Source organism: Tenrec ecaudatus, chromosome 14 (genome assembly GCF_050624435.1).
Source record: "Tenrec ecaudatus isolate mTenEca1 chromosome 14, mTenEca1.hap1, whole genome shotgun sequence".
In the NCBI taxonomy this organism is placed as follows: Eukaryota; Metazoa; Chordata; class Mammalia; order Afrosoricida; family Tenrecidae; genus Tenrec; species Tenrec ecaudatus.
This window is the reverse complement of record NC_134543.1, coordinates 15,499,494-15,524,414: the sequence shown is the minus strand read 5'-3', so window position 1 is coordinate 15,524,414 and position 24,921 is coordinate 15,499,494. Positions and strand designations below refer to the sequence as shown.

At 46.6% G+C, this 24,921-nt stretch overlaps 1 protein-coding gene across 3 annotated transcripts in view; it reads right to left on the bottom strand.

Moving 5' to 3' along the window:
• Window positions 1-14,785, bottom strand: part of GALC (galactosylceramidase) — a 60,160-nt gene extending 45,375 nt beyond the window's left edge. Inside the window, exons 1-5 of one of the 3 annotated variants that reach the window (XM_075532371.1) lie at window positions 14,598-14,785; window positions 9,056-9,124; window positions 8,750-8,813; window positions 6,992-7,105; window positions 4,419-4,558 (exon numbers count right to left, since the gene is read on the bottom strand). In XM_075532371.1, coding sequence (XP_075388486.1) covers window positions 4,419-4,558; window positions 6,992-7,105; window positions 8,750-8,813; window positions 9,056-9,124; window positions 14,598-14,744 — 534 coding nt within the window. In that variant the 5' untranslated portion in view covers window positions 14,745-14,785. Of the gene's footprint in view, window positions 1-4,418; window positions 4,559-6,991; window positions 7,106-8,749; window positions 8,814-9,055; window positions 9,125-14,376; window positions 14,464-14,597 lie in introns of those variants that run through there. The other 2 variants (XM_075532370.1, XM_075532372.1) reach the window with 2 other exon arrangements.
• Window positions 14,786-24,921: the final 10,136 nt, after the last annotated feature.

Genomic DNA, 24,921 nt, shown 5'->3' with positions numbered 1-24,921 from the left:
GTAAATATCTGACAGGCAGGATGTATTTTCACTGTTACAAATTCAACATAATTAAAGCACAGTGATTAATCACAAAAACAATATGTAATAATATATTGTGAAATATTTACTTCTAATTATAAATCAATGAAATCTTGTCTTGAAGCAGGTGTAGCCTGGGTAACAGTCTTCACACCGGGTGCCTCGTATGTGGGCGTATCTGCGTGTGGGTGGACCCACCTGGAGACGAATCGAGGAGCAGTGTCTCAGTTCCTAAGACCATAGGAAACATATGCTTTCCAATGGTCTTAGGCCACCCCCTGTGAAAGGGTGGTTCAACCCCCAAAGGGTTCGTGACCCACAGGTTGAGAATCGCAGATCTAGAAAACCTGGAAGTTGTCAAAAGTACAGTGGAAGGCTTAGACACCCTGGGAATTAGTGAGCTAAAGTGGACTGGCATTTGTTATTTTGAATCAGTCATATGATCTCCTATGCCAGGAATAACAAATTGGAGAAGAATGTTGTCACATTCATCATCATAAAAAAGAACACATTTCAAGTTCTATCCAAAAGCAAATCCTCTTGATAGGAAAATATCCATAAGCCTACAAAGAAAACCAATTAATTTAATTATTATTCAGCTGTACCTACCAACATAAAATGATTTTTTTACCAGCTTCTGCAGTCTGGAATCGATAACACTTGTAAGCAAGATATATGGATAATTATTGGTGATTGGAATGCAAAAGTTGGACCCAAGGGAGGATACAGCCTTGGTGATAGAAAGAACACTGGAAATCGTAGGATAGAATTTTACAAGACAAATGACTTTAAAAATTCACAAAGGACCTTTTTCAAGAACATAAACAGTGACTATACATGGACCTCATTAGATGGAATACATGCATCCATTACATGTGCAGAACACAAGCTTCTCAAAGATCAACACCATCAGTCAGAATAGAATCGGGGTCCTTCGGGGGAGTCAAGCCCACCAGGCACTCAGTTACAAGTGCAGGAGAAGCCCAGTCTGACTTGAGTCACTGCAGAGTAGGGCAGTCCTCCTTAAGGCTCTCTGGCCACAGCCTAGCTAGCCCCCAGCAAGTGAGCCTGCCTTGAAGCTGAGTAAGTTGGGGAAGACAGTGTACAGATTCACTTGTTAGTGAATGCTAACAGGATTCATTGGGATTTCTGTCCTGCTGGGTATGAAGCGAATCATTTCAGAAGCTAGACTGAATTAAGAAAAACATGGCATCAGGAACAGAGGAAGGTTCACGAACAATCTGAGCTATGCAGATGACACAAACTTACAAGCAAAGAGCGTTTGAAGCACTAGCTGCTACAGCTCAAAGACTACAGCATTTAGTAGTGATCACATCGGAATATGAAGAAGGCCCCAATCCTCACAACTGGACCGATAAGCAATGTCATAATCTAAAAGACTGAAGTTGTCAAGGGTTTCATTTTACTTGGATCCACTCAACAAAATGTTCAAACTAGAAAAAGATATTATTGATACTACACGCAAGTAAATTTTTGCCGGAAATCAGGGTGGTTATGGGGTGGAGCCCACTGAATGTCTCCTAACAACAACCACTCTCATTCCTCATGACAATAGTAGTCAAAGAACATAAACATCCTACAATTGTGAATGAGGGGGGTGAGGAGCGGGGACCCAAAGCCCATCTGTAGGCAACTGTACACCCCCTCACAAAAGGGTCAGGGAGGAGACGAGCCAGTCAGGGTGCAGGGTAGCAACGATGAAATATACCACTTTCCTCTAGTTCTCTAATGCTTCCTCCCCCTCCCCGCTGCCCCCGCCAAATCCCAAGTCTATCTTACAAATCCAGTTACACTAGTACAGATAAGCGCTAGAAACACAGGGAATCCAGGCCAGATAAACCACTCAGGACCAATAAGAGTAGCAATACCAGGAGGGTAAGGGGAAGGTGGGTGGAGAAAGAGGTAACCGATAACAATGATCTACATATAACCCCCTCCCTGGGGGACAGAAAGCAGAAGTGGGTGAAAGGAAATGCCAGTGTAAGACATGACAAAATAATAAAAATTTCTAAATTATCAAGGGTTCACGAGGGAGAGAGAGTGGGGAAGTGAGGGGGAAAAATGAGGAGCTTGAACCAAGGGTTCAAGTAGAAAGAAAATGTTTTGAGAATGATGATGGCAAAAATGTGCTTGACACAATGGATGTATGTATGGATTGTGATAAAAGTTGTATGAGCCCCCAATAAAATAATAAAAATGAAGAAGAAAATAGCAGTCAAAAAAATCAAATGACATATTTCACTGGACAAATCTGGTGCACATTACCTTTTTAAAGGGTTAAAAAGCAAAGCTATTTCTTTGAGGATTAAGGTGCACCTAATCCAAGCCGTGGTACTTCCAATTGCCTCCTAGGCCTAGGGTAGCTAAACAATGAATATGGAGGACCGAAGAAAACTTGATGGATTTGACCGGTGTGAATTACAGTGTTGGAGGAAAATCTGTAACACGCCATGGATTGCTAGAAGAGGAAACAAATCTGTCCTCGAAAAAGTACCGGCAGAATGGCCCTGAGGTGGGAGGACAGTACTTTGTACATGTCACTAGCAGAGACTTGTGCTGGGAGACAAACATCACACTTGGTAGCGAGTCGGGAAGACAGAAGATTCCCAATAAGGTGCACTGACACAGTGGCTGCAAGAATGGTTCAAACCTAGCAATGGTGTGGCTGGTGCAGGATCTGGAAGACTTTCCTTACAGTGTACATATGGTCGCTAGCAGACAGAAGCAAGTCCAGGGCACCGATCGATAACCTCTCTGGCACGACACTACACAGTGGAGCACTAAGACACGGAAACTGTAGTATCAATTAGTGCAGGCTCTTGAAGGCACATCTGAAAAGTCAAGTCGTGATAAATACAGGAGGAATCATTTCAGCACAGATGAACACATGCACGGGATCACAAAAGCAGAGTTTTCTCGAGGGTCAATGAAAGGAACAAATCTCTGAGACTTCGAATCACGAAGACTTCAAACCTGCAGCTGAGAATACTGTGAATTACAGAGATATGCCCAAAGCCCAGGTACTATAACTCCAAAAGCTCTTTCTCCTTTAGTTACAGAGAAAGGAGTTTCTTATCTCAGAAACATGTGATTATCAGGAGTCAAAAAGAAATTTGAATTACCCCTTAAAAGCCTGAAGCATTTTCTGTTTCTCTACCTGAATTTACTGAACCTGTGTTTGGTTCCACTGTGGCTGACAGCCCTGGTGGCACTGCTGGGTAAGCAGTTCAACTGTTAACCAAGAGGTCAGTGGTTCAAACCCACCAGCCACTCTGTGGAACAAAGTTGAGGCTATCTGCTCCTATAAAGATTTATGGCTTGGGAATACTATGCAGCAGCTTTTCCCAAAGTGGATAATACCATCCCGGGGATCTCTGGAACAATCCATGGAGTAGGGCTGCAGAAGCAGATACCTACACTTTATCTTGGATTATGGACTATCATACAAGTTAATTTGCTTGGGAGGGAGGGGTGCTGAGTAATTTATTTTTCCTGAAAAGAGGGTGTTGAGAGTGGTAGGCAAGTGAGCTGGAATCAACTCGATGGCAGACTTATTTTGTTTTGTTCTTAAGTGGTTAAAAATACCCTGCTATTTAAGAATGCTCTCAAATACAAACTAATTTTCAGTCATAATTTGGGAAAGTAATAAAACAAGCATCTTTGCATCTCTAGCTTCCTACAGCCGTGGTTGATACCCCCGTGTCACGCGAGTCTACTATACCAGTGCCCAACCCTCCTCTGGGATGGCAGGTTATCCCTATCAGTGGCAGCCTCTTCTGCTGAACCTCTCAAGAGCTTCTTAGTTAGCTCTCCCTAGAACACAGCAGGAACTTGGGAAGTGCTTGCTCAGCGCATGAAAACTTTCCACAAACGGACTGCTAATGAAGGACTTTTACGGAGCATGTCTGTGTAAGACTCTATTGGGGTGTGCTATCACAAGAGGCATGCCTCCAGTCTGCCGACAGGCCAGCTGGGGAGATAGGATATTGTTTCTCACACTCTTAGTTATTAAGAAGCCAAACATGACTCAAAGCAAAATGAAGTTCACCAGTAAACACGACAGTACACGCGTTACTGTGGGAAGGACCAGAGAAACTAGGCAAAGCTCGGCAGGAGGGTTTCAGCTGAGATGGTGCAAACACACATATCCAGACAAGAAGCGTCAACTCAGAGAACGTACACAGTATAGTTTTCAAAAGTGGGGAGAACCTCAATGGGCAACGAGGAAGAACATAAGGTCACATGCAGTTAATCTGTGTCAGTTTAGTCACCCAATTAAAGGTGGGTAGTCAACAAAGTATCATCGAATCAAATGTACTTTAAAAAAGTATAAATGGATGCCCAAAAATTAATTGTATTTTAAGTATATCACCAACCCCGATATAATCAATGTCCAAATTATGATACTGCTTGGCGCCCACAATCCAGGCCACGACATAATAGGCAGTCAGCTGGACGTTGACATAAGGCCAGTTGAAGCCTTTCCCGAGCCATCCAGGGAAGGACCATGGCAGCCCTGTGGAGAGAAGGCAAGAGGCAAAGGTGGAGCGGGATGACAGTGCTAACTCTTTTGCTACAAAATCAGAACACAACGCGCGCTCAGCAAAGCAAAATGCCAGTGCAGAGCCGACTAGTGGCAAGACTCTACAGGCAGCACAACTCCTCAAACCCTTACAGTTGACTGGCACCCTGAGCCCTCGTGGAGCTCTACCCATGGGTGCCCTCATCACAGATTCTTCCATGAAAAACAACAAAAACGCCTCTCACAAGAACACACACCAATCAAAAGACTATACCATTTAAGGGAACTTCTCCTCCCACGTCAAGAAGGTTCACTATTCAATCTTTGTTCTTGAAGGTCAAGTCAAAGCGTTCTGGAAAGCTGACAGTGATCTACCCGTGTGTGATAGGTGGCGTCCTGGCGGCTTCGTGGGTTATATATTGGACTGCTAACAGCAATCCGACAGCAGGTGATTCTGACCAACCAGCTGCTCCTCAGGAGCAAGACGAGACCGTCTGCCTTCATAAAGATTCCCAGCCTTGGATGCTCTATGGTGTTCTACTCCGCCCTACAAGGTGACTTTGGTTGGAATTGACTCATGGCAGTGGGTGGAGTAGGTTTAATACACGTTCTTCATCCTCTCATAAACATTCTTCCAGTTTAAGGATACCTAATTAGTCAGATATATTTTGCTGTATCTCAAAAACAAAAAATATGTATTTTAAAAAAGATTAGGTGATCAAATTTAACAAAATGGGTTTGTCCTTGATTCGATGCAAATACCAATGAATCAATATGAAAAATACACCTTTGTTAAATGACACCGATCAAATAAACCCCATTCTTCTGACAGCCCTGATTTTATTATTTTCAAATAAAAAGAAACATCAATCACAATTTTAAATCCTACTTCTCAAACTCACTCATTAACATAAATTCCACTGCTAATTTCCATAGATCTTCAATATAATCAATCTAGTTCACCACTGGAGAAAAAATATCAAATTCAAAGTAAGAAAATGTTTCCTGATCTTGCTAAACCTTTTAAAAATTCCCTGATGCTGGACACACTCCAAAGGCCTAGGCTGTGCATCAATGAGATGTGACCTTGGTGGCAGTCCAGTGAGAGGGTCTGGACGAAATTCAGGGTCAGATCACCTCTGGAATTTCTTAGAAAGTTCAGTTCAAAAGAACAAGCAAACTCCTCTTTTTCTTTTCTCTTTCCCTTTCTTTGTTTAAATTCACTGACAAAAATGATTTCTAAACTAACTTCAGATGAAATTTTTCAAACCGATCACAAATTTCACTTAACTCAGTCTGTTTTGAAAAATAAAAATCACGTTACCATATACACTCATGTATAAGCCAAGTTTTTCAGCACATTTTTTATGTAGTTTTTGTGATAAATAGGTGCCTCGGCCAATATTCAGGTCAACTTATACTCTAGTATATGCGGTTGATGATGAAAGTAGGTCAGCAGCACCCTGGATGCCTGAGATGCCTCGCAGGCTCTGAACTCGCCTCGCTGTAAGACCTGTACCACCTCTGAGCAGTCCTGCAATGCTGCTGTCGCGTGGCCCACGTGCCACAGGGGCGGCGGGGTCTTTAACAAAAGGCTTGGGGGGCAGTGTGCTTATACAGTCTTCCTCTAGAAATGGGGTCTACTACTGCATGTACTGGTGGAAGTCTTACCACCCCTGCAGCAGACCTGGATTCAATTCCAGGCCAAAGTGCAAAGGCTTCTAGTTGCTACGATGCTGAACAGGTGTAAGGCGGCTTCTGGAGGAAGACCATGAGGAAAGTCCAGGCAGTCCAGTTCCGAAGATCAGCCAATGAAAACCCCATGGATCACCACGGCCCCTCTGCAACCACTCACGGGGATGGCACCGGCCCAGGCAGAGTTTTCTTCTGCTGGGCATAGGGTCACCAGGAGTCAGCCAGCCACATGGCAGCCAACAACTGCTGCTAGCACACGTTTGAACGTAGCTGGGTGTGTGACTGTGTGCACTGTGCAGTTCTGTAAGCAGAACTACTCTCTGCCAAATGTCAAAGGTTGTTACGGAAAGGAGTGTGGAGTCACAGAAGCAGAATGGATCAGGTTCTAAACCCTTTCGGCCATTTCTCTCAGCGTCCACTGTTCCCTCGGTAAATGAGACGAGGGGTGTGCCACTCCCGAGTTACGGTAAGAGCTGACATTACCAATGGCTAGACTAATCGAGGACTGTTTGTTTTCACACTAGTTTCCATGGAGTGGATTCTGACTCGGTAGAAAACTGCACCCCATAGGGTTTTCAATGGCTGTAGATCCCCAAGCCAAGGAAAGGAGCGCCCAGACGCCTACTTTGCTGCTCATAGCACTGACCACGTTACGCGCTCTCCAACAATAAGAGGAAGTCTACCACTGTGGGTCAGACAGACTGCAGAAGAGTTGCAAACTTCACTTCTTACCCATGAGTGTAATATTAGGGTTCCTCTTCTTGGCTTCCTTCATTATCCACCACTCATAGCCCCGAAAATAATTCTCATCGAGCGCATAGTGCATGTGGGAGGGCTCAGTGCCATCTGAACGGGGGAGAGCAAAGGAAGGAGACGACCTGTTAACAGTGATCTCCCATGACCACCGCATCTCTGACTCTCCCTGCCGCGCCCCCCGCCCCCACCCCCATCCCCGCTCTCTTCACAGACTTAGTAGCCCAGTTCCAAACCTACAGTTGGGTAAGTACGAGGAATCATATAACTGGAGATTGCATGATCCAAGTCTATGACCTCACTAGCTTCCACGAAATCAAGTACCATAGGGGAGCTGTCGAGTAAACACTGGACTGCTAGACCCAATAATGCTGCTGTCGTTGTTCAGTGTCGTCAGTCGGCTCCAACACATAGTGACTCATGCACAACAAAATGAGACACAGTGCGGTCGGTCCTGTGCCATCCTCACAACTGCTCCTAGGCCTCAGCCCACTATGGCAGCCTCTGTGTCCATCCATCTCATCAAGGGCCTTCGTCTTTTTCGCTACTCCGCCATTTTATCAAATATGATGTCCTGCTCCCCAGGCTCTGGTCTCTCTTGACAGTATGTCCAAAGTACGTAAGATGTATTGCCATCTTTGCCTCTAAAGAACACGCTGGCCTTACTTCTTCCAATTCAGATCGGTTTGCCCTTTTAGCAGTCTATAGGACTTCCAATATTCTTTTCCAGCGCCACAGTTCCACTGCGTCGAATCATCTAGTCTTCCTTATTCAATGTTCAATTTTCACATGCACGAGGCAATGGAGAATACCATGACTTGGGTCAGGTACACATTAGCCTGCAAAGTAACATCCTTGCTCTTCAATACTCCAAAGAGGTCTTGTGCAGCAGTTTTATTACCTAGTGCAGTATGTCTTTTGGTCTCTTGACTGCTGCTTCCATGAGCATTGATTGTAGACCCAAATAAGAGAAAATCTTTACACAACTTCAACCTTTTCTCCATTTATCATGTGCTTGCTACCTATTGGTCCAGTGGTGAGGATTTGGGTCTTCCTTATATTGAGTTGTAATCCACAGTGAAGGCTGTAATCCTTGATCTTCAGCAGCAAGTGCGTCAATTCCTCACTTTCAGCAAGCACGGTGGTGTCATCTGCACACCACAGGTTGTTAATAAGGCTCCTCCAATCCCTGTGCCACGCTCTTCTTCACATTAACCAGCTTTTCTGAATTAAAGAAGGTGGATGATACGAAGACGTGGTTAAAAGACTGACTGCCAGATGGTGCAAACCACCAGTTACTCTTCGAGTGGCAGACGAGGCCACGGACCCCAGGAAGACTGAGAGCCTCACACACTGCCGCGAGCAGTGCCACTTTGTCCCAGAGGGCTGCTACAAGTGAGAAGCAACTGGGAGGAAGGGGTTCACACCTTGCTACACATCCTTTATGCTGTCTAGAGCGTACTGTTTTTGGAAGCTACAGATTTATGTACTGCTGAGTTACTTCAATGAAGCAAGCACCAAAGTCAGCATGCCATTTTGATGGAGAATTCATATTTTTAAACTAAGGCATTTAAAAAGGACCCATAAGAAACAATCTGATAAGCAACAATCAATATAAAAAGTCTCAACTCTTATTATTTATCATGAGAAAGCACAGATTACATTGTTATCTGTGGTGTCACAGGTAACAGAATCAGATGTTGGGGAGACAATCTCCCATTTCCCAAGCACTCCTACCTGTTGTCTGCCCATCGCCACCTATTTCGACCTTTAGAATATGCAAGGAGGCACCAAAGTTTGGCTGGGGAAAGAAGGAACAGCATTAGCATGGCTTCATTGTAAAAGAACATAGCACTGAAAGACAGTGTGCATTTCTCATGAGAAAATCAAAGCAAACTTTCAGAGAGCAGCTTACTCCAAAAGTAATTTGTCTTTTTATTTTGTTGAATTAGAATTGTGAAGCTGGCATATTCTATTGATGAAGCACTCCATATAATTTCTAAGTTATCACAATTGCTATTCAATGATGAACATTTTTATTACCTTAAAGAGATAATCCAATATTTGAGAACGATAGGGCTCTTGGTAATTTACTAAGAGTCGGGAGGTTGCCTAAAAAAAAAAAAAAACACACACAAGAAGGTTTCAAGTGTGAACAATAGAAATCCACGCATCAGTGCATCCTCCTAGCGTTCATGCTACACCTGCCCATGCCCGCATTTGGCCAACTCCGGGAATGGCTGAGTGGGGGAAAGTTGTTCCCACAGTGGCTGCCAGTCTGCCTTCCCTTTGAGGGCTATTGTTTGGGCATCAACTAAAGGGCAGCAACCAGCAGGTTGCTCTTGTGCTGGGGTGAGAGCTGGATGGGAGGTAAGTTTAGTACCATTGACAATATAGGCTCACAAGCCTACCTTGAAAATCTGCACTCAGGGAACACAGTTATCAGAAGAAAGAACACTTGGCTTTGCTATCTTAAGACCATCTGTCAACTATGATATCTGGGTACCGGATGGACAGTCGGGATTGGTCTCGGCTGATGGTCCCGTCGCCCTCGTGGAGGACCATCTGACAAGCAGGAATGCAGAAAGGGATGCTCCTCAGCTCGTCTACTTGATTTCAAGTGCTATCGACAGACTCAGTCTGTCCGGTCTGTTCTGGCTCAACCCTTTGCTGAGAATCTGCCTTTCCCCTGTGAACCAAAATCCAATGTCATCCTTTGAGTCTAAGGCACAGTGACTCTATAGGACAGAAAATAACAACCCCATGGCTTCCCAGGCTGTAAACAGGGAGCGGCTGGTGAGTTCAAACTGCTGACTACCGATTTTCTCGGTCCACGGCCAAGCATTTTAACCACCACCCTACCAGGGCACTCAGCGCAGACATACTAAATCCTAATTGCTACTTACACAAGGCTTGTGCGTACATAGGGGTCACCTGGGGCTTTATGTAAGTGTCATCCTTGATTTTAATCCTGATACAGTCCATCTGGGGTGGAAGGAAATTCTGAGTAGGCACTGAACCTGAAGGGACCCACGTGAAGCCCTGGCAATAATGCCCAGAGCGGGCTGTCCTGAGGAAGGACACAGGCCGGCATCAGAATGCATGGAAAGCATGGGTGGAAAGTGCAGAACTGACATTCAGTCATACCCAGAATATGGTGACTACGGCTAATGACAGATTGATAATACACATAACAAAACCAACAACTGGCCCAAAATTGCTCCTTAGGGAGCAATGTAAGCAAGCGGAATAAAAGAGCAGGTTTTCAGGATGTGTTCTTGTTTGGTGCATCAAGTCAGTTCCAACCCAGAGCAAATCTGTGCACAACAGAACCAAACACCGCCCAGTCTTGCGCCGTCCTGGCAGTCGATTGTTCCTGTGCCGAGGGCCACGGCTGCAGGCCTGCGACACTCCGTCTCCTGAGCCCTTTCCTCTTTCACTGCCCCTCCACTGTGTCAACAGGTCTCGCCTGACAATGTGTCCAAAGTATGTAAAATGAAGTCTTGCCATTCTTGCCTCTAAGGAGCACACGGGCCACACTTCTTCCAAGACAGATTGGTTTGGCTCTATGCTTGAAAGCCAGGCAGCCCTAGGTTCAAACGACTGAACTCGGTCTGGTGTGTGCCAGGGGCAAGGTATTTGACGTCATGAGGCTTGGCTCTCATTCTTATACCCTGACACATGCGACTGCTGGCATTCTGGTGGGGCACATGGCTACTTCCTCCTACTCAGGAGCGCCCCCAGCTCTGCCACTGAGGGGCAGGCCCACAGAGCAGATTCCTAGCCCCCTCCAACTCAGCCCATCCGGAACCACACAGCGCACTCGTACCCAAGCCTGCTCGTCTCTGCATTTGTTGTCGTGGCAAAGAATGGCATCTGCCTAAACAGGAACCACGGGGGTCACCCCCTTACGAAACTTCTCATCCATCTTCAGTCTCCAAGACCTCCTCCGTGTCATTCAACCACACCCCTTCTCCTAACCCCACTGCATAAGCCTCACTAGGAAGGATGTGCGTCCACTCCTCCCTCTTGTCCTGAAGTGGATGTCTCTTCTTTGGGCTTCCTTGGCCCCAGGTTTCTATTTCTATAGCAACATTTCTAAACACCAGGCACCTATTCCCTGCTTTACTGATCTGCCTTACCTCTCAGCTCCATGAGAACAGGGATAGGTCTTATTCAAGTTCACATTACCATGCATTATTTTAGCTAATAGAAATGTACGTATCTTTGATGTTATCTTTTGTAGTACAGGCACAGCCGGCAACAGGGAGGTTTTGAGTCAGAGGGAGGTGGCATCCTGAGTTCATCCTGTCTAAGCTACGGGGCAGTGGGGATGTGCCTGCACAGCGGGGGAGTTCCTCATTTGGCTGTTTCAAAAGTAAAATAAGATGACATTCTTAAGTACTCGGCATAGTGCCTGCCACATAATAAGCTCTCAGTAAGTAGCAGACACTGTATACACGTATTTCTTTTTTTTCCCGCCATTGCCCTCAAAAAGCTTACAGCTTAGCAACGGTTCTCAATAGCCATGGGGCATCCTTTAAATGAACACTTGACCCAGGTAAACAATGCTTCCTTCCCTGTTTTACAGTGTTGCAACTGTTGTGTTTTCCTGTGTCTGGGTTCTTTGAACACAATCATTAACACAGAAGGTATCAGTTTTAGGCAAGTACATACCAAAGCCTGCAATCACATGCAATGTAAAAGCATCCCTGAGCGGCAACAGGCAAGACAGCCTAACATAATGTGCCATCCAGCAGTGTGGGGTTACTGACCACGCAGCCTAAGCAATACCTGGAGCCTTTACACGCCCAGGGGGAAGCCTTGGGAACATTTCTTCATCCAAAGGCCTTTTACAACTCCTTCCTTATCCCTGAAACTGGCTATTAACCAACATTCGTTATCTACAGACAGCATCACATGGCACTTGACCACTACTTCTCACAGTGCCCCCCCCCCCCAAAAAAAAGTAAACCTTCTGCCAACGAGTTGATTCTGGCCAATAGGTTCCTGGTAGATAATGGAGAACCGCCCATAGGGTTCCCAGGCTGCAAATCTGTCCTGAAGCCAACTGAGCCACTGGTGGGGCCCTTTCTCCCTCAGAGCAGCTGGGCCCCTGGGCCACCAAGGTTCCTTGGATCAGAAGCTGAGACATCCTACCAAATCAAACACACTGCCATCAATTCGACGTCACAGCCACCCTGCTGCCCCTATGGGTTTCAAAGCTGCACATCTTTCTGGGAGCAGACAGCTTCCTTCCCCCAGGAGTGGCTGGTGGATCACAGCTGCTGATCAGCAACCTAAGGCATAATCCAGGACACCGCCAGAGCTCCTAAAATGAGGCGCAGGGGTCTTTAATAACCCACTCAAGGCCATACAGTGAATGGCAAAGACCAGACTAGATCCTGACAATCTGTTCTAGTCCATGCCCTTAACTACTACGCCACTACCGTCCCTAGATGATAAAAACATACAACCTCACTGCCATGAAGCCGATTCCCACTCATAGCGACCCTACAGGACAGAGCAGAACTGCCCCTGTGGGATTCTGAAACTGTAACCTCTTTACCGCAGTGGAGAGTCCCATCTTTCTCCCATCCCTATCTATTACACAAATGTGTAGCTGTATACCAAAGGTTAAACTCAGTTAGACAAAACATCCACCACGGATCCCCTACCCCGAGTCAAAGTTTCTATCAGACTGAAAGTGACCAGGTCAGGTCACCCACACAGCAAGCAAGCATTCCGGCTAGTTCTGAGGGAAACTAGGCAAACCATGGGACAAACAACCCAGTCAAGAGTTCAGCCTTAAGATTCTCAAATAAATTAGCTCTAGTGTGATCTGGTGTGCAAAAAAATAAGTAACACAACCTTCTCCCAAAGGGCTTTCACCATAAACCCCAGGGACACAGAGATCGCAAAGGGAGGGGGACAAAACAAAGGCAAAGGAGAGATTACCAAGCAGATGGGCACGGAGCACAGGGCTTTCTACCTTTCTACCCCTGTCAACAGTTACAGTCTCAGAAACCCACAGGGGGTCAACAGCGTTGACGAGACTGGCTTTGGGTTTGGGCAGAGGTCAGGAAATGTTGGCGGGGGTTTAAGAACAATGCCTCTTGTGAAGACAGCTCCCCAGTAAGACCCAGGAGCCAGGAGAATTAAGTGCTGTGCCTACTGACCATGTTGCACAAGGCTGGCTTTGTGCTCATACGAACAGAAAAAGAATGCTTCTTCCCAAGTCCCACAGGCAAGAAAGGCCTGAGAAGGCAAGACAAGTAAACATCATGAGGGACCCCAGATGAGCTCCTGGAACAGAAACGGGGCCTCGGGGACAAATGACAGCACCCTGACAGAGTGACATCGGTGGTGATGAAGGTGCCACACTAATCATGGGAGATGTCGGTAATGAGGAGAGCGAAGGTGTGTGGGAACTCTTGGTATTGCCTTTACAACTTTTCTGTAAATCTAAAAAAACCACACAAATAAAAGCACTGCCATCGTGTAGATTCTGATCATAGAGACCCTCCAGGGCAGGGCAGAACTTCCTCTAGGAGTCGCTGACTCTCACCCTAGTGGTTACCGCCGCGGGCTGCTAACTGAAAGGTCACTGGTTGGAAACCACGAGCGGCTCCAAGGGTGAGCCAGGAGGCTTTCCAGCGCCCTTAATTAATAACAGAAGCCCTGGGCCGTTCTCCACGGGAGGGGAGTGAAAATCTTTCAGAGAATGGAAAGCCCCATCATCCTCACTCGGAGGGGCTGGTGGTTTCAAACTGCTGACCGTATGGTTAGCATCCCAACGTGTAAACACTTTCGTGCAAACACTTTCCTGGGCTATTCTAAAATGAAATGAATAAAAGACAAAAACCCTCATTCTCTGAAAGCCTCAGTCTTCTGGAACAAGCTTTCAAAAGCTATAGTCAGAATCCACCATGGTGTGTGTGTTCCTATGTAATTGCTCACGCCCCCACTCCAGAACGACAAAGGTAACAGGGTAACGGGGGAAAGGATGAAAGCCGGGTGACAGCTATTAACTCAGAGCTCCCGCCTCCTGACACAGAGCTGGGCACTGGCCCTTTGGGGGCAAATGACCCTCTGGGCCTCGCCCTCCCAGGGCAACTGTCCAGGCTACGGGGGATACCGCTACTCCACTACCCCGCCATCAGCCCCTCTCCCGCTGCCCGCGGACTGTCCGGCGCTGGCCCTGTGAAAACGCCCCAGTGGCCCTGGGTCCGTGTCGCCCACTCCCCAAAAGGGCCGAGGCCTCTTCCCCGCTCCCTGGCCGTTTCTGACGCGACCCTCCCGGGGTGCCGTCTCCGCGGCCAAGACCCGGGGTCCCCGGGGCGAGGGGGGCTCGCGTTCTAGACCTGTCAGGGAGTCGCCGGCTCCCTGGGTCCCACGTTCGCCCCCGGCTGCCGCCCGAAGTCCACCTGCCGGCGTCCACAGCCGGTCTCCGGGCCCCCGTGTGGACACCCGGCGCAGGCCGCCGCGACGACGCGTCGCCACGCAGGGCCGCGCCGCGGGGGCTTGTGGGGCGCGACGGGCCGACCCCCGCGCCCCCCGCGCCTCCCCGCCGCCCGCCGCTCACCCCGCCGCCGCTGATGGCGCCGACGCCGTCGAACTCCCCGCCCAGCCCGTCGGAGTCGTCGAGCACGTACGCGCCGCCCGGCGCCAGCAGCGCGCACAGGAGCAAGGGCACCGCGGCGCGGCCCGCCGAACCCGCGGCGGCGGTCATCGCTCTCCGCCCGCGTTGCTGGGAAGCCCGTAGGAGGCGCTCAGGCATTGTGTGGGTCACATGACTCCGGCGCCCCGGGAGGCCGGCCCGGCCGCCGCCATGATGGAGAAGGGCAGGAGGCCGCTGACGCTGCCGCCGCCATCTTGCGTGCGGGCACGGGCCCCCGGCGCAGCCGCAGTCGTGTGCACACGGGCAGAACGCGCCGCCTCCGGTCCAACCTCTGCCAGTCGAGGCCCGCGGGCCACGAGCCGGGGAGTGGCGGGCCGGGAGCGGGGTCCGGCTTGGCGACTAAACCAAATTGCTAACCACCTTGGACAGGTCCTTTGATTCTCCGTGACTTAAAATGAAGCGTGCAGAGCAGGAGCGGAAGGGACAAACCATTAAAGGAGCTGAATGGATAGTAAGCATTCAGTCCACTCAATAATAAAAAGGTGTTACACACTGGACAGACGGAAGCTGGGAAGATACTCCATCCTGGTGCTCCCTATAGTTATCCTTGCCTTTTTCGTTTCAGAAGCTGTGACCCACACATGTAGGGTCCTTGCTCTGGACTGATGGAACCTGATTAATATTTTTGACCAAGGAGCTCTGGTTGCGTAATGCTTACGCGATGGAACGCTTACACGATGGACGGCCATCTAAAAGAATCAGCAGTTCAAAACCACCAGCCGCTCCACAGGAGAAAGACCAGGCTTTCTACTCCTGAGAAGGGTTGAGAGCCCCTGAAACTCACTTGGACAGTTCAACCCTGTCCCATAGGGTTGCTATGAGTTGGCATCGACTTGATGGCAACGACGTTGTTTGTTTAAGAACAGAGAACAAGTTTTGAAACAGAGACAGGGTCCTGGCGACTTAGTGGTTTAATCACTGCGCAGCTAACCGCAAAGCTGCCCGCTGCTCGGGAGAAACAGGCTTTCTACTCCCATAAGCAGTTACAGTCTCTGAATCTTTCAGGGGCGGTTCCACCTTGGCCCAGCGGGCCACAGCTGAGTGGGAATCCACTCGACGGGAGTGAGTCTTCCTGAGTCTCAAAGCATCCTTCCAGAAACTTAGCTGATTGGTGGGTACTCAAATATTATTATTTTTCACGTGATAAGGATCCTGGGTTTCTTCTACAAACACTAATTACAGAACTGCATGCTTCTTGCAGGTGGACTGTCATTCAGGTCACCCAAACCATAGAGACAGACACAATTTAAATGTTGCAGAAAGAATCTTATCATCTACTCCTCTGAGATTAATTCAACTGACTAGTTCTTATGGATTATACAATAATGATTGACAGAGCAGGGGGGTCTTCATTGTTGGCGGGGCTCAGGGAGCAGTTAGCATTCCAAGCTCAGGCAGAGCTCTTTGAAGCTGATTGAGAGCAAATAGAAAATGAGATTAATTGGTACTTAAATAGAGCTGACGTAAGCCCAAAAGGATGTGGTCTTGCTCACAACTCACAAAACTGACTTCTGCTGCACATTGATATGATCCCAGGCAGATAACCCTGGATCTTCACAGACAGTAGCTAATCCTTTTAAACCAGCAGATTTCTACTGGTGCCCCAAGAACAGTCCCCTTTGCACCTTCAGAAAGGAGTCCTGTTTGTGTAGTTGCGCCACTAACCAAAATATAGAAGCAGTTCAAACCTAACGGTCACTCTGTACGAGGAAGATGAGGCTCTCTGCTCCCATAAAAATTTAATCTCAGAGTACATTTGATGGCAGTTTTATTTGGTTCACCTTCAAAAATGTTCTTCTGGATGATAAGTCATACATCCAACTTTATGTCAGTCTGGGTAGACTAGAGAAACAAATCCATAGAAACTCATGTGTATAAGAGAGGGTATATAAATGGTATATAAAGGGTACTTGAACATTGAGAAAACATCCCAGCCCAGTCCAGATCAAGTCCACAAGTCCAATATTAGCCCATATGTCTGATACCAATCTATAAATTCCTGTTCTGATTCATGAAACACATGCAATGACGCCGAATGAAGGAAGATCACATGCCATTGGGTGGGAAGTCTCGTGGATCCAGTGGCATTGTAAGCACCTCCGAGCTGGCAGGGGTCTCCATGTGGCTTCTCCAGGTCCAGGTTTCTGGATGCATCAGGGTAGGTCCATGTGGCTTCTCAAGGATATTTCACAGGAAGTGAGCAGAGAGAGAGACTCCCGCCTCCAAGGAGAAAAACCAGATTTCCTAGAATTCTCAGGAGAAAGCCATGCCCATACAGAGGCTTCATAGGCTATGATCTAGTTGACAGACTAGACCCCATCCCTTCACTCTGAATCCTCAAGTCCTAAACTGACACCAGATTATGTAACTGCCACAAACTTAAAAAAAAAAATCCCTCATAGCTGACTCATAGTAAGACTATAGGCCAGGAATGAACTGCCCTTAAGGGTTTCTGAGACTGTAACTCTTTGCAGTAGAAAGCCTCAACTTTCTTCCTAGGAGCAGCTATGGTTTCAGACTACTGACCTTGTTAACACCCCAACTGGTATCCCCCACCCAAATCAGGGCCATCTGTTTTCTTGAATTTCTCTCTTCTCAGTGCAGCACATATTTGAACACGCTGCCTCTCTCTCCCATGAGCATGCTAGAATCCAAGTTTCCCTTCTCACATCTCAACACTGACCCGTTGGCTCTAACATAACGTCTTAAGCTTGTGCTGCATCCTTGTGCAAGCTAGAGATGCTGAACCAAGTGAGGGCTGACCTTCACACCAAGCCTGCAGTGTTGTCTGAAAACGGGATGACAAGATGAGCACAGGGGAAAATACCAGAAGACACACAAAAGTAGGAAGCTGAAATCAGCACCCAGCATAGGTCATGTTCCACTTGGATGGCATGCAACAAGATCCGTATTAACGTGTGAAACCTGCAGAAGGGGAAACCCTTTTACCAAAATAGACAGCTTCCTGCTCAGGAAATGCCACTAGTTCCCTATTACGAGTTCACACACCGATGGATGTGATTCCTCACTGGAGAAAGCAGTTCTGTGTTTCCAGTTGGTAGTCTCACTCAGGAAAGAACAGCATGTCTAACCAAAAGGCATCCACGTTGACAAGACAGCACCCTGGGACTAGAGAGAAAGGAAATGGCAGTTACAAAACAAGTGATGGTGTGTTACGCTTCCCTTGCCTCTGTGGTCTCAGAATCAAGTGAGATAACAACGACACTAAGCGTGAAAGAATGCCACTTCCCAAATACCACCTGCATTCAAAATTCAGGGGAACTTTCCTCTGACCCATGTTTCCCAGTGTCCCAACTCCACTGACTGCTCAGGCCCGACACATCTCTGCTCTTTGTGACGTGGGCAATGGGATTAAAATCAGATGGTCCCGGGAAAAAGACGGATGGAGTCTATTAATAGAAATTTACTGAAAGTTCAGAAGCATCTACTGACTCTGTTCAGAACATGGCCGTCCTTTCAGTCACAAATCTGAACTTGGCTGTCAGAAATCCTAGGGCAGATACCAAGTCTTTTTCCTCTTTGTTTTTGGCCTTTTTAAAAAGAAGAAGAAAAGAAGCAGAAGCATTTTATTAAGACATAATCCAGACATCATATCATTCAATTGTTAGTCATATCCAGAAATGTTGTACAATCACTACCACAATCCGTTTCAAGAGTTTTTCCTTTCTGGTACTCCTTGACATCAGCCCCCCATCACCCCCACCTCCCATGCTGTACAACACCCCCGCCCCCACCAGGGTCCCTTAATCTAGTTACTATCTCTGTAGAGTCACCCATCCTGGTTCGCCTACACTGAAAAACATACAAAAATACACATAGCAGAGATTCAAGAAAGCTACCAACAATAACAAAATACAAGAGATAAGCCCTAGTTTTATATATACATATATATACATACATACATATATATATATATACAGATCAAAGCGTTTTAAAAAGGAACGCAAATGATAAGGTTTTAATCACTTGATTCAGATTTCTCGTTTTAACCTTTTCCCCTTTACACATCACACCTCCTTAGCACCAAGTCTGATGCATGGTAGCTGCTGTTGTGCCGATGGGGGCCCTCTGTGCATCAGCATGAACTACTGCCCGGGCCTGAGCCAGCCATCTGCACTGCTGCGCTTATGACTGAGTCCATCAAGGTCAATCCATTTTTTTGGAAGGTCTTCCTCTTTCCGCTGCCCATACTGACCCATAGTAGGTTTCCTATAAATGTTAGTTGATCTGAACCGGGAAAAGAGTTAGTTTGTTTGTTTTGCATCAAATGACCCCATAAAGGGGACCGCACGAGAATATTTATGAGAGGAGGTGGAAACATTTAGTAGCCCCCGGAGGATAAAAGAGCCTGAGGTATGTTCTGTTCTTGTACTAACCCGTGGTATCCGCTGCTTACTTGGGCACACACAGCTTCAATGGAAATTGGCAATGACATCCTGCTGTCCAGTAACTTCTAACTATGTGCAGAGGTTCTGTGTAATTGGGATTTTATATACTCATAAAAGACAATGACATTCTTGTTTAACAAATAGTTTCTTGAGCGAGTGGATGTTGTTGTTCACAGCTGTGGGGTCGCCTCCAAGTCACAGTGACCTTTCAGAGAGCGTAAGGAAACGTGACTCATGACCCAGCTCTGCGTCATCTCCGTGATCTGTGATGTGACTGAGCCCCTGAATGGGGCTATGGTGTCAGTCCACAGGACCGACCAACCCGAAGAGCTCATCTCCCAGCACTGTGTCAACGGTCGGTCCGTATCCAGAAGGTTGTTTTGGGGCAGTAGATCCTAGCTTGTGTTGAACTGCAACTTGTTCTCCAGGGGTCTCCTTGGTGCCATTTGAAATACCAGTGGCACAGCTTCCAGCCTCTCTGCAATGTGTAATCCACCAAACTCTGACACTCTGATCGACGACTGTTGGTTTTGAAAGTAGACTTAAAGATAACAAGGAGCTGGGTGGAGGCGAGACGGAGTGGGGGGGGGGGGTGCTGTGGTTTCTGTTGCATTCAGGACTGGAGCTACCATCGAATCAGCATCTAGACCTCACACGATCCTTGCAAAGAAGTCTCCGTCTCAAGGTCTCCATTTCTCCCACTTTGAGAAACTGCTGTAATCATTCGTAGGTGTTTTTGTTGGGCACTGTTACTGAGTGAATTGACAAGGACTCCGGGAAGTTGCTTTGTTCACCTGTGATCTATCTGAGATGTGCTATCAAAGGAGCCAACCCCCCAACAAATCATCACATGCCTGGTAGGCACAATTGTACAGCGATAATAAGTAAAGATTATAGTAAAGTCATAGAAAACAAGAGAGATTGAAATAATGGAGCCAGACACATTTCAAAGTAGTATGCTCACCTCAGCTCCTCTTGGTGGTACAGGGCAGGAGAGAGAGAGTAAAATGAAGGAGCTGAGCTGGAAACAGTCTTTTTGTATCCCACAATTCCCCCTTTTGTTTTATATATATAATTCAAAAGAGTCGTAGGGGCGAAGCGGTTGTTTTCTACACATTGAAAGTTGTGAAGGCAAATTTAATGACCAAATTAATATAGCCAAAAAATGCAGGCTTATGGCAAACATTTTGAATCCAGGCAAGGAGGATAAAGCCCCCTATGCCTATCTGCTATTGGAAGAAGATATGAGAGGGAGTGGATGTCGTGGTGGGAAGAAATAGAGCCGATAGGAATGTCTGCTTCTATAGTTAAAGTTGCCAGCCACACAGCAACCAGCTATGTGCTTGTGAGAGGCAACCTCGAGTCAGCACCAAATACGTGGATAACGTGGGGAACAATATCATGAGAATGTCATTAGTGAGAAGTCAACACTGAGACCCAGAACGGAGATAGAACTGAGACAAAGAACATGAGGAGGTTAAGAGCTGCTTTATTAGGGCAGGGAAAGAGCTCCCAGGAGGGAAGGGAGAGCAGAGAAAGGGACAGGAGCATCCTGAGCTCCCGGGTAGGTTCCAAGACCCAACAAGTTAGGTCAGGAAATCGCACCTGGCAGTGAGGCGGTGGGGCTTATATAGGGTCCGTGCCAAGGACATATGCATTGATAAGGGGAAGGTGGCTTTTAGTCCTGCGGCTGCAAGACCTTGAGTCAGGATGTCTGTGAGTGAATTATCTTGCTAGTTGCAAACTTGCATTTTGGAATGCTGGGGGAAGGGGCTAAGTGGACTTTGTTCGGAGAGAGAAGCTTCACAGAATGCTGGAAGCAGGGGCTGAAAAGTCCAGCAGGTCATCCGTCTTTCTGAGAGGGCGGTAGAAGGGGCTGCTTGGTCCGGACCAGGTCTAAAGAATTAGGACTTACCTACAACTAACAAGGGTGCAGGTCCCCTCCACCTCTCAAAAGCTAGCCTGCCAGGCTTCTTAGCGTGAGACTAAAGGACTCATCCTTAAACACTGTATTTCCGTTCTCTGCTCCCCACAGTGTTTGCTCTGTGCACAAAGTTCAAAAGGGCCATGGAAGCTGCATGATTTTCCTTCACACGCCTTCGCTTTCTATAGAAGCAGCTCATGAAAGCCAGGACAAAAATTATCATTATGAGCAGCACTGTTAGGCTGGAACCCAGGCTAGGAGAAATACTTTGATCCCAAACACACAAGTCCAATCCTTCCATGCTACCCACCAGTTGCTTACTCATATCCAGGGGACGCCTCGGGTCTGTCTTTGAATGTATAGAAAATATCCTTTTTTAGCTGGTTAACATCTAAAGAAATGTTTCCCTTAAACCCTTGGGAATGTTTTCTAATCAAATCTCAATTAAGTAAGGTTACATTATATAGGTAAGGGGTTACATAGAAATCAGTTACATTCCAATCACATTTTACTATTAATTGACAAGTCCAAAATCTTGATCTTTTAGCAGAAGAACAGTCTGTTGTAATAATCCAGTCACTATTGTATAAAATGCTCAGTTATGATAGAGTCCCAGAGTGTCCCTTACACAGCATCAGCAATGTAAGAAATATTTCAGCAGGCAGCAATCACCATTCTCAAGAATCTGCAAGGTCTTCTTGACATTTTCGATAACTTCAGTTACAGGACAGGGTCAGGTCACAGTATCAGCTTCGCTCCTTTCTTCTGAGCCTTGCTGCCTGAAGAGGAATCCATCTATCTTCTTTGCCTGTGAAAACATAAACAAACAGCCCCTCTCTTTGGGGTATCAGCAACCGGGAAACAGAATCATGGTTAATATTGGGTGGTCTCTTCATCTCTTCCTTGTCCATCTTTCTCCAAACGTGGTTGTGTCCTTCTAAAGAGAGTCCATCAGCTTTATTCTGCAAAAATATAAATGTATAGTCCTTTCTCCAGGTGATAAACGGACCTGGATCCCAAACATGAATCCCGTCTTCCTGGGACTTCTTAGGATCAGCTTTCTCTGTAGAAGTGAAAATGTGCTTATCTGTTCTAATTTTGTTGCAAGCTTTTAACAAGGAAAAGGATTTTTTAGTTAAAATGACCAAATGAAATTTGTCACAAATAGGATTTCTCTTCTCCCCCTTCGGTTGTAATGATAGAGATTTTAAAGCACTGCTAGCAATCTCAGTTAACTTGCTAGGTTTTGAACCAGTAAAACTAGTTAGATAGACTTCATTGTTATGTAAATATAGGCTCCCAGCCCTGAGAATCAAGAGAGCTGACTAATTGTGAGAATTTCTTACCACACTCAGGATGATTTGAAAGCCTGAAAAAATTCTTAATAAATTTGTTCAGCTCTTCTTGAAGTAACTTACCAAACTTGTTTTTTTCTCTACGTTTACCAGCAGGTTTACAGGCTCAATTAAGCCGCATTGCCTTTTAGGTTCTTTATACTGTAAGATTTTACAATCTTGCAATATTTTGATCTGGTTAATTCCTCTCATTCCTTCTGAGCTAGATTTAGAGCAAGTTAGTGGATCGGGTCTTAGGTCCTCATGGATGCCTTAAGGAAATGACCCAACAGCCAGAGCTTTAAAACCTTTTTCCTCCAATGTCTAATTCCATGTGAGGGCGCTGTTGTTTCCCCACAACAGCATTCCAAAAGACTCCTTGTTTTAACTCTAGAAATGCAAGAAAGCAAAAATTGGCTTAAGCAATTTTTCTTCTTTATAAACATGGTATATCAGATTTTATCACTGTCTTAATTTCCTTTTCATAATCCTGATCACTAATTCCAGTGACCATCAGAACACTTTCAGAATTTAGGTTGGACTTTCCTAATAAACATCCTATAGTTCCTTCGGTACAAACTTCCTGATAAAAACTGGATTACTCTTTCAATAAGAGGTTCCTGCTTTTTAGACTCAACAAACTCCTGAGAAGGCTTCTGAACCTTTTCTTGGTTAGTCAAACTTACTGCAGCGAGAACAGAAGCTTGGCCTTTGCATGTTTGGTTAGGTCTGGTCTCCCGCTGTGAGACTGGGGTGGGTACCTTATAGAAATGTTGTCAGGCTGGTAGCAGGGACTAGTCATCTGAAGGCTTGATTGAGACTGACAGATTCACTTATAGAACATAGACTCACTTCCATTTGCTCACCATATGGGCCTCTTCTCCTGCCATGGCAGCAGGCCTTCCTCAGAAGGAGAGATTCAAGACAGAGTGAGAAACCAGCTTCTTTCGGAGTCTAGTCGTCTGCATTGTATTATTCATTGTGAGTCATCAAGTCTGTCCTATGGCCAAGGAGAGGACAATTAGGCACTTCCTCTTGAAAAGAGTATAAAAAATTTGTGAACATATTTCAAAGTCCCCACTGAAAGGGCAGTGAATTGTTTAATGAGGCTCTTCAAGCCAAAGGCTTTGGCTTGTGGGGAAAGCCAGTCCCTCACACTATCTTGGATCCGGTAAGCGCAATTGTATGGTTATGATATAAAAAGATTATAGTAAAGTGATAGAGAACAAGAGAGATAGAAGAAAAGGTAAAGTAAAGGAACAAGACACATTTCATGGTAGCATGCTCACCTCCTGGACGGCCATGATCTCACCAGCCAGGTCCGCGCACAGCACAGGTGGAAGAGAGGGAAGAAGAGAGAGCTATTTATTTAAAATCAAGGCTTATACAGGAAGGGGTTGTACTGTAGGTAATACACTAATGGGATGGGGACAATCTAGGGGTGTACACGCTACAGGAAGAGGAGGAATGAAGGGCACTTAAGGACACACATGTGACAAGATGGGCGGATCCTAAATTCATGGTGGCAGAGGGACTTGGTGAGCTGGAGACTTGGTTTATAAGCTTTCAGAGGAAGCAATGCACTGTCCCTCACAGCAGGGAATGAGCCCCACCTAAGGTGAGACAGACAAAAGGGTCTCCTTGCTCTGGATGGGATGGCTGATACCTTCAGGGAAATGACTTTGACAATCATTTACCATTAGCTGTAAGCGGTGCCTTATGTCTGGCATATATTTGGGGGAGAGAAGCTGGGGAAAATCTTGTGTCCCACACGGGCTCTCACCAGACCACCTTTCCCTGCCTGGCTCTGGTAAGTAGGTTGGGGAAGATACCGGTAGAACTCACATGAGAGCAATTGTGATCAGGATTCCCAGGAGTGTCCTCCTGCTGTGTATAAAATGAGCCCTCTGAGAAGCAGGGGAGGGGACAGGGATCTCTTTACCTGCAAGAGCCAGGAGTGGAGCATGTCTTCTGGATTCCTGTGCAGGGAACCTCCTGCATCAGATGACAGCTACAACATTAGAGGAGGAACCGCAAGGGAACCAGGAGCAAGAGCCTGGAACACCCTGATGGACTTCCCAAAGCAGGGAGCAAGGGACGCCAGGTGCTTTTGTGCAGAAGAATGGCTTGTGGAGCGGGGTGCCTCTGGGCACTTACTTTGGGAAGTTGGATTTGCTTGCGGACCCACTGAAGTGGAAACTGGATGCTTTGGGCTGAGACTTACTGGAGTGGGTGCCTCTGGGCACTTTACTCAGGAAGCTGGGTTTGCTGACCCCTGGAGCCTAAACTGAATGCCTTCGGGGTGAGTGTTAGTCCAAGTAGACTAGTAAGGGATATCATTGCTGATGCCAGTTGGATCTTGGCTAAAAGCACAGAATACCAGAAAGGTGTTTACCTGTGTTTTATTGACTATGCAAAGGATCCTGACAAATTATGGTTAACACTGCACATGAGGAATTCCAGAACACATAATTGTGTGCATACAGAACCCGTACCCATGCAAAGCAGCAGTTGTTTGAACAGACCACGTGGACACAGGATGGGTTGAAATCAAGAAAGAT